The 10614-nt window shown below is 40.1% G+C and overlaps 1 protein-coding gene across 4 annotated transcripts in view; it reads left to right on the top strand.

The window, feature by feature from the left end:
• Window positions 1-9207: 9207 nt before the first annotated feature.
• The window catches only part of LOC121331107 (oxysterol-binding protein-related protein 9-like), a 60041-nt gene continuing 58634 nt past the window's right edge, over window positions 9208-10614 (top strand). For all 4 annotated transcript variants that reach the window (XM_041278306.1, XM_041278305.1, XM_041278304.1 and 1 more), the window contains exon 1: window positions 9208-9321. In XM_041278306.1, coding sequence (XP_041134240.1) covers window positions 9211-9321 — 111 coding nt within the window. In that variant the 5' untranslated portion in view covers window positions 9208-9210. The remainder of the gene's footprint in view (window positions 9322-10614) is intronic.

Raw genomic sequence — 10614 nt, 5'->3', positions numbered from 1 at the left:
GTATAACTTCCTTGTGTCTTGTTGCTGTGCTCAGTCTTGCCATGGTGTATGAATTTTGACAGTAAACTGTCTTCAGCAACCTCACCTTGTTAGCTGAGTTTGGCTGTTCCTCACCCAGTTTTATTCCTCCTACACAGCTGTTTCTGTTTCAGTTAATGATTGTGTTTCAACCTACATATTGAATTGATGATCATTAGCACCTGTTTGGTATAAATGTTTAATCATACACCTGACTATATGCCTACAAAATCCCTGACTTTGTGCAAGTGTACCTAGAAGAATTGATGCTGTTTTGAAGGCAAAGGGTGGTCACACCAAATATGGATTTGATTTAGATTTTTCTTCTGTTCACTCACTTTGTATTTAGTTAATTGATAAATATAATCTATTAGCATGTCTATTTTTGAAAGCATTCTTACTTTACAGCATTTTTTCACACCTGCCTAAAACTTTTGCACAGTACTGTATATATGCATGTCCACTTTAAAATGGTATTCCTCGGTGTGACATTTGCAACGATCCTTTACTAATTGGTTACTGTACTTTTACATAACGTGTATAGTTCATTTGCGCCACCTACTGGGGTTGTAGTCTGTGGGCGGTGAGCTGTGTAGACATGGGTTAACTAGTGGGCTAAATAAGAAAAGTTGCTGATTCTGTGACAGGTATGTTATAGAATGGAACTGTGGAACGAGGCTATACATGGTCTGAAGTGTCATCGACAGCAACATACCATCACAACATTAATACAAAGACACATTAAGAGGAATTATAGCCAAGTAGGGCCTATTGGTTTATGATTGATAGGAAGGGTGGAGTTAGTCCTAATAATGTCTTAACTTGATGCATGATGTCTGTATAGGACTAACCAACTTTGTGTAACTTTTTTTTTTTGTAGAAATCACATCTTTATACAATAAATCATTTTCTATTAGTTTTCAGTCCTTTTTTCATAACTTTGTTATAGACTGGTCCCTTTATTAGAATTTGGCAGCTTTTGTAGCCCTGAAATGTTTGAATTGGATTAAATAAACCAAGGACTTTGCTTGTTGTTTGTTTGACCGTGTATCCTTTAAACAGACATTACTGGGTAGGCGGGTACATGACTTGAAACAAGACTGTATCCAAACTTAACCCTAAACTAAATACACCTGCAAATACAAGTGATGGGTGGGAAGTTTAGTTTGGGAAGTGTTAGTTTAAGACAGAGGTATGGGGTATCACCGCTATCTTTTCAATAGCAAAGTGTTTTATATTGATCTGATGTAGCGTTACTGGTAAGTGTATTTACAAGTGCACTGTGTTATTCAACAAGTTGCTAATACTTTTCAATTTCTGGTATAGCGAAACAGAAATCCCAGTAGATAACGGGATTGCCTTCAAATGCTGTAGCCTATGAAACACATCGCATACTGTAGCAGGTAAAGTGTACAGTACATAGTGGCAGTACTTACCTGAAGTTACACACAGCCTCTTCGGGAACCCCTCATCATTTTGGGCCAGACAGTTTTCCGCCCAAACCCACAGAAGCGCAATGCCAGTGCAGCCCTTTTTATGGGCTCAATGCAATAGTTATTTTACCCAGAAAGCCACTGGGAACCCAAGTCGTGCTAATCGCTTGATTTTTTTTGAGAATTGCAAAGCATGTAACATGGTTTATTTAGATTTCCAGAAAGCTTTTGACAAAGTCCTTCATAAAAAATTAATTCTCAAACTGAAAGCAGTAGGGATTCAAGGAAATGCATGTACAAATGGATTAGGGAGTGGTTAACATGTAAAAAAGTACTGATTAGAGGAGAAACCTGAAAATGGAGCGAGGTAACCAGTGGAGTGCCACAGGGATTAGTATTTGATCCCCTGCTCTTCTTAATGTACATTAATGACTTAGATTCTGGTATAGTAAGCAAATTGGTAAATTTGCAGACAACACAAAAATAGGAGGAGTGGCAAACACCGTTGCAGCAGCAAAGGTCATTCAAAATGATATAGACAGAACATTCAGAACTTGGCAGACACATGGCAAATTACATTTAATATAGAAAAGTGTGCTGGGATGCTTCAAGAAGCTGTTTGATGAGATTTTGGGATCAATAAGCTACTAACAACCAAACAAGCAAAATGGGCCGAATGACCTCTTCTCGTTTGTAACCTTTCTTATGTTCTTATTTTCTTATAATGCTAGACACAAAAAGCTAAGCATAACTGTGGGACACTGCAGCTTTAAAAGTACTGTGCCTCTTTTTTTGTTTTGTTTTGTTTGTTTTTGTTGAATTAACGCCAGCGTTAACAAGCATGAACAGTTCTGTACTTTTCAACCAGCATGACCAACAAAACCTGTTTGTTTGCCATTTTGTTTACAATTTTGCAAAATAATATAAACACTTTGCTTTCTACAACTGGCTACAGCTTTCTTAAATGTGGCTGATAAAGGGTTTTATTATGTCCTGTTACATTATGTGAATTTTTACCTTAACGGTCCATGTACATTCTGGCCAATCGTTTTTGAAATCAGAAAGCGGAAAACCAGAAAATTACTTGTTTTTCATTTTTCAATTTCTGAGTTTAAAATACAAAAATGGATTCAGGCTTGTTTTCCCATTTCTCATATTGGTTTTTGGAACAAAATATTTGAAACTGAATAATCTGTAATATAAAAATAAATAATAGACTGTAGGGACGAAAAATGAAATCAATCTCCAAGAGTTGGTGATAAAGAAGGTAGTCTTTATTCAAGCAGATACTGTAAAGCTACATCTTAGTTGGTATTTATCTTGGCAAGAGATCAGCATGAAGTTTTAACATCTACTCTCATGTAATGGAAATCATGAAGATCCAGAGACTGCTGTGAATAGTGCAGCTGGCAACAAGGGAAAGACCATGCAACAGCATGGCAAGACAGCTGACAGGAGGAAAGAGACCCCATTTGGGCTGGCAAAGGTTAGCTACCCTTGTCAGCAGTATCCAGCTCTATGTTTTCAAAGATAAACAGGATGCTGGAGACATCCGCCCAAGGCTTCTAAGAAATTAAAGAGAAAAATACCACTAGAGTCTGCGAGAGTGGGGGCGGAAGGTGACTCAGCATTGGATAACACAGTTAACGACTTAGGAATGGAAAAGAAACGCATATGAGAATGGAGAGTACTTCACAAAAGACTAGTTCAAGATCTGCAGTTAGCAAAGACATGGCACTCCAGGTTTTTGTCTGAGACTGGAGCAAGGAGACAGTGATCAGAGGTTTGAAGATTCATCAAGGGAGAATGAAATGCTTGAGGGTGAAAGGACAAAGGCCTCGCATTGATCAGTACTTCTTACGAAGTCTGTCAAGTCAGTCGAATGAAATCCAGAGACAGGAAGCAAACCACAGTTCACAGGATATCAGTACCTTTGTCATAGATGTGAGGAGGACTTGCGTGAATATAACTAGTGATGAACCTAATGATCCTTGTGAACTCGGTCAGATGAACTAGCTTAAGAGAGAAAAGAACCTCAACGGGCACAAGCCTGGAGTTAAATGGCCAAGAGCTTGTGAGAAAACTGCGTGGGACACAGTAAACAAGGATCTCTGTTTTACTTTGGAAAGGTTAAGTGGAACAGTTGAAAAGAAGCTGGATACATTTGGGGACATCATCTGCGCATATGGAAGCAAGAGATTTGGAGTTGGAAAAAAAAGGAAGGAGAAAGTACAAACTATTTCTGGAAAGTCTAGACAGCAGCAAGAGATTGAACGCTTAGAGAAAGGAGGCAGTTGAGGAAGCAATGGAGAAGAGCAGAACAAAGTCAGAAGGAGGGACTCAATCTGTTACAAAGGATCATAAAAGATAAACTTGCAACACTGTGCAGAGCTGAGCACCTATGGAAACGCTACAAAAAGAAAGAGCGTGAGAGAACTAACTTTTATAAAGATCCATTCAAATTTGTAAAGAAGATATTTACCAATGAGAAAAATGGCACACTAAAATCATCTAAATTTTAGATTAGACACATACAGATTAAAAAAGACATGAGCCTATGTCAATTCCTTCAGACATCCCACCTATCAATCCACCTGAATACCAAATGAAGGACTGTGTACCTAAGTGGAAAGAAGTAGAGCAAGCTGTGAAAAAAGCAAGAGCATCATCATCTCCAGGGCCTAATGATGTTCCGTACAAAGGGTACAAGAGTGCTTCTGGAGTTCTACAAATCCTGTGGAAATTGATTAAATTGGCATGGGAAAAACAGGTTATACCAAGAGCATGGTGCCGAGCAGGTGGAGTCTTTATGCCAAAAGAAAAAGATTGTACAAGCATCAGTCAGTTTGGTCCTATTTCCTATTAAATGTAGAAGGCAATATTTTCTTCAGCATTATTGCTCAGGGATTGTCAACCTACCTATTAAAGAACTGCTTCATTGACACATTGACACATTGACACACGTACAAAAAGCGAGCATTCCAGGTTTCCCAGGATACTTAGAACACATTAGCATAATCTGGCAACAAATTCAATCAGCTTCAAGTGATGTTCTTGGATTTGGCTAATGCATATGATTCAGTGCCACATGAACTTCTTTGGGCAGCATTTGATTTTTTTAGCGTACTGATGGCAATAACAAATTTAGTTAAAAGCCTACTTTGGAGATTTGCACTACATGGCAATGCCTAGAAGTTGGAATAATGGCAGGATGTACCATTTCTCCACTGGCTTTTACCATGGCAACGGAAGTAATTATTAGGGCATCAAAATGGGTAATGGGAGGAGAGCACTTGGCTTTTGGAATGCGACTACCACCAATTTGAGCATGCATGGATGATATGACAACCATGTCTACAACAGTAGCCTGCACTAATCTGTTACTGGGTAAATTAACTAATAACATTGTATGGGCATGAATGCAATTCAAGCCCACAAAATCAAGGAGCATCTATCTCTATAATTAAAGGTAAAGCACTAGATAAAAGGTTCTACATTAATGGTGAGGCAATACCAACAGTGAAAAGTCTTGGGAGATAGTACGATAGAGATCTAAAGGACACAGTTTGTGTGGGAGAAGTTAGTCAACAAGCAATAGAAGGGTTGAAGAGCATAGATACCAGCGCTTCACCGGGCAAACTGAAACTCTGATACTTTCAGTTTGGTCTACTGCCAGGACTGCTGTGGCCACTGACTGTGTACGAGGGTTCCTTGACAACAGTTGAGAAGCTGGAAGCTTTAATCAGTTAATATGTCAGGAAATGGTTGGGAGTTCCACGCTGCCTCAGCAGAGTGGGACTTTATGGTGAAGGAATACTGCAGCTACCAGTCTCATCTCTAAGCGCGCCAAGGTCCGACTGGAAATAACATTAGTAGATTCACGTGACAGATGCATAAGGGAGGCAGCACCAATGTTGAAAACTGGAAGAAAGTGAGTGGCAAAGAAAGCTGTGGAAGATGCTAAGGCTGCCCTTTGAATCAGAGATATTATAGGGCAAGTTCAGCATGGAAGAGTGGGTCTTGGTCTCAGTTCAGCTGCTCCTACATGGCACAAGGCAATCCCAGCTCAACGGAGGAAGCTTGTAGTCAGCGAGGTGCAAAAGCAAGAGGAGAGGATCAGGCGTGTAAAGGCCATTTCCTAACCCAAGCAGGGAGAATGGATGAGGTGGGAAAGTGTGGAACAACGCAAGATCGGCTGGCAAGTCCTATGGACAATTGAACAGAGCAGGAGCAGTTTCCTCATCAGATCAACATATGATGTTCTCCCATCACCACAGAACCTAAACCTCTGGATGGGTGAGGATCCCTCATGTCCTTTGTATTCATCACCTTCAACATTAAGGCACATATTGACAGGATGTAAGATGGGTCTTAGCCAAGGGCGGTTTACTTGGTGCCATGACCAGGTGCTGCAGTGTTTGGCTTTAGCATTGGCAGACAAGTGTAACCTGACCAATAAGTTGCCACCAGTTCCATCAAAGCATTACATGCAAAAGACAATATTCCTCTGTCCAGGAGAGCAACCACCGAAAGGTGTTAAAACCAAGCCTCGCTCAGGACAACTGGAAGCTGCTAGAGACTGGAGAATGCTGGCCGATGTTGGTCAATAGCTTATTTTTCCACATAAGATTGCCACTGCTATCCTTCGACCAGACATTGTCTTGTGGTCTGGATCAGCACGACTTCTTCACATGGTAGAGTTAACCGTGCCATGGGAGGATGCTGTGGATGAGGTGTATGAGAGGAAGAAACTTTGGTATGCTCAACTAGCTGCTGAAGTGGAACAGCGAGGATAGAGTGTCCGGGTTTACCCAGTGGAGGTGGGTTGTCAAGGATTTGTGGCACATTCTACAACCTGGTTTCTCAGAGATGTCGGGTTCAGTGCCCAAGAGTTGCGTTGCACAGTGAAGAACTTATCTGAAGCAGCAGAAAGGAGCAGCAACTGACTGTGGTTGAGACGGAAAGATTCTGGCTGGGAATCTCAAGCACAATAGGAAAAAAGCAACGCTGATGTACTAGTAAGTAAGCTGGGTTGAACTGCGTGGGGGACAGAAGGGGGTGATGCTGGGACGCCAGAATCACTGTCGAGCACTTCTGTGGTGTTGTGGGCTAGTCGCCGAAACACAGAGGATGGAAGGTGCCCACTTGACCCCAGAGATGTACCCTACTTAACTAAATCCAGATGGTTGTCATGCTGATGCGCTGGGGAGACCGCACTGTGGTTGATCCCCGGAGCCAGCATTGCAGCCGTTGTGTGGCTGAGACCGCATGTGGTTGATCCCTGGAGCCCGCATTACACTTCAGCTATCAACAACAGAGAGAAGGATATCTACATCATCAGATGAAAAGCAACGCAAATGGATGGAGATGCAGATGGATCAAGCTGATCCCTGCTACCAGCATTGCTTACTTCAGCAATCATTATATATATTGTAAGGTACCAGGGAGGGGGTTAAAATCCTTCCCTGCTAAAAACCTTGTGAGAATGCACATTTGGGTGTTATGGGGTTTAATTGTAATTGTTTTAATGATTTAGTTAATCCTCGGCACCTGATCGTAATTATAAATTAGAGACAGGTGCAGGGTATTTGCAGCCAGACTGATCGGGGCTTAGTGAAGAGCCCGACTGCGTGTGTGTCCAGTCGTATTGAAGAGAGTTGAGAGAAGCCCAGTTTGGTGTCAGCAGGTAAACGGCTTAGCCGTCCTGTGGTTTAGTGAGGAACCAGTCTATGTTTAGTCAGAGCTCCAAGAGGGAGCTAGGCGTTTGTTTTGTTTTCATTTCTGTGTTTATTAAAAAGTGCGCGTCATAAAAAATCAATTTTTGTGTCCTGGGTCTATCTTAAAGGGGCAACGAACTCCGTGAGTGCGATATATATATATATATATATATATATATATATATAGATATATAGAACTCTATATATATATATATATATATATATATATATATATATATATATATATATATATATATATATATATATATATATAATCATCTTTATGCTAGCCATAGTCTGTGGTCAGATACTCATTTCTAGTACCAAATCAGAGTATTAAATGTGTCCCCTGCACTACTCAATTTTCTACCAGCTGAGCTATATCATCCCAACAGGCTTGTTCTCAAAAAAGTCTTCTGACCCAAAGAAGGATTTCCTGGTCCTGAAAAGCTCAACTGATCTCCAGGTGAACTGCATCAATAGTTAACCTGGCAGGGTGGAATCAAACCAAGCATTTTGCTCAGATAAATCTGTAGTGTATAAAACTAAATGAAGGGGCACAAATTATCCAGTCACATTGTAATATCAGTTAATTTATAAATGTGCATTATAATGTCATCTGTATTCATAAATTAGTTTTGCAGGAAGGTAAGACTGTTGGGTTCACTGTGGGCTTGTTTGGGTTCAGTTGAGAATCACTTATAAGTGAAGAAAGTGGTAAATAAAGGGTCCGCGAGTAAATACTGTGTCAGTTTGATTAACAGCACCACTGGACACATAAAAAGACCAAAGGAATGGACTCTAAATGCCTGCTTTTTTATGTTAATACACATCGGCAATTCTCCGCTTTGCCACCTAATACGCAAAGCCTCAACCATTATAAGCACAGCTGTTAAATGTCTTCCACAATTGCACAAATAATACATGATTTGACTTTTTTTCAATGCAACAAAGATTGTTTATTCACTTGCACCAAATATAGCCTTTACAAATTTTACATATTCACAAAATGGTGTTCTGTTTCAATTTTTCATTCTAAATGTATCATCCAATATCCCCTCTTCCTATTGATATGATTCACAGGAACAGCGAATTATTGAATTGCTATACGCACGTTAGAGACGAAACTTTGTTTCTAGTTTTATCATCGTCATGTTTTGAGATATTAATAATAGCTTGCTTATGCAGTACCACTCAAATAGTCGTGTGCTGAAGCTTGAAACAAGGAAACCCCCTGTCCTGGATGACGGATGACACTACTGTGGAAAGACAAAGAGCTCTTTCTTCTACCACAAGGGTGTTATATTACATTACATATAACTTTGGCTGGTTTGTCTACCATACAGATACCACTCCAATATGACTAAGAGATTTGTTTTGCATTTTTTAGAATTCATAAATTCCTTTACCTACTCACTGGAACACAAAAATAGAGTTTGACGGTGTTAGTACTTTACATTTAGTGAAATGGCATTGGTATATATGTGTTATATCTCAAGGCCACATAACCAACAACAAAAACAACTGCAGTACATATCTCACTTGTATTAGTATTTTACAGAAGTAAGTTATTGTGAGAAGATTCTCTAGTTCCCTGCACCAAGGGGTGTCCATACATTCCGGCCAATCGTTTTTACATTATAAATCGGAAATCGGAAATCTGAAAGCCATGTACATAGCACGTATGATAGCACATTTGTCCAGGGCGCTCGCATATGTTTAGCCCTTTTCACGGTTACCAATTTTTCCCTAGGGGTGCATCCATAGACATCGATATCAATGTATTGATGCAGAAAACGTCATAACACCGGGACACATTCGATACGAGTAAAGCACGCTTCAGTACTTTTTTTAATGGTCTATTATTTATTTTTGTATGACAGATTATTCCATTACGAATACTTCGTTGCAAAAAGCAATATGAAATATTCTCCCTATATGTCTCCCTTTGACACGCCCTCTCCAAGATGCACTCAGTGACGTTTGCCATGCACGTCTCCTAATCCGCCCCGCCCCCTGCTGCCTCGAACTGAAGTTTAAAGATGGCGTCCATCATGGAAGGGCCACTCAGTAAATGGACTAACGTCATGAAAGGTTGGCAGTATCGTTGGTTCGTTTTAGATTATAACGCCGGTCTGCTATCTTACTATACGGTAAGAATGCTGAGCAAATATAGAGAATCGGTATTGGCCCGGCCTGTTGAGCTGTCCTTTATAGCTTTTTTGTAAGTGTGTTACATAACTGCTTGACCTAGGGGAGGCCTGTTGCCAGGAGTTGGGAATCAGCTGGGGGGGGGAAAGGGGGCGGGGATTGAGATCGACGACAAATCTAGCCACTGGTCGCATAAGTTTGTCTTGGGGTAGCCAATAGGAATATAGAGAGGGCGGGTCTTCGTGATAGAATTTGGGATGCAGCAGGTCCAAGGCATGAGCTAGTGTTCTGGCTAAATGTTTGCTGATGTTAGAGGATTTTGTTTGATGTCGTGCAAATGGTTTGAATTGTAATGCAGTGGTAAACGCCTTTCTCCAATATTACCTGTACCGCATTTTTTTTAACTGCAATAGTAGCCGGCAACTATCGCAGGCAGTTTTGTTTTTCTAGACTAATCGCAACAAATTCAGTACCAGCCATGGTTAATTTGGTTTTATGTGTTATGTAAAATAATAATAATAATAATAATAATGTGATGGTTCTGTTGCACAAGAGACCCGTAAATGAGTCACTACTACTACCGTAGACGATTCAATATACAGAAAAGTGGAGTTTATTGCAAACAAAAACAGATACACAAAGTGCAGGCAAACTTGTGTTATCGGTGATATTAACGGTGAACTGATATTCAAATACTATTCGCTTATAGTTACAGCATTACATGACCCAAGTACTATAGCCCCTCTGTGGCATATATTGTATATTTAAACATTTGTATCCCAGCATTCTACAGGCTTGTTGGCAAGGGAAACACCAATGAGCCCTGTGCAGGACATTGATTGATTGAGTATGCAAGGCCCATACTTGAGAAAAGACTTTACCCTGAAGTTTATCTCCTGAACATTTTCAACACCTGACAAACTGAATCTGTGTACTAAATTGTTATGTCAGAGGTCTCTAATTTTTCCAGTGCCAATGACAAACTGCTTAACTGTATTAGTGAGGTCTAACAGCCCTTCTCTCATTGCAGGAATGTTTTCATGGTTGGTTGTTGTAGGGTAGATCAGTTGGGTTTTATTTTGTTTTCAAGCTTATCCAGTTGTGACTGTAACTTGGTAGGACATTCTTTAGCAATAGTTTAAAACTATTGTTGCTTAAAAGTATCAGTCAATAGGGATACTGTATAAGGAGGTGTCTGCCACTCTAGAATAATTAATAAAATTGGTAAGGACATTCTTTAGCATGTATTGACAGTTACTGACGTGCTTGTTTTTTCTAAACAACTAGTGGTGTTT

Source organism: Polyodon spathula, chromosome 18 (assembly GCF_017654505.1).
Source record: "Polyodon spathula isolate WHYD16114869_AA chromosome 18, ASM1765450v1, whole genome shotgun sequence".
NCBI lineage: Eukaryota > Metazoa > Chordata > Actinopteri > Acipenseriformes > Polyodontidae > Polyodon > Polyodon spathula.
Note: the sequence above shows the minus strand (reverse complement) of the source record. Positions and strands in the feature narration are given on the sequence as shown.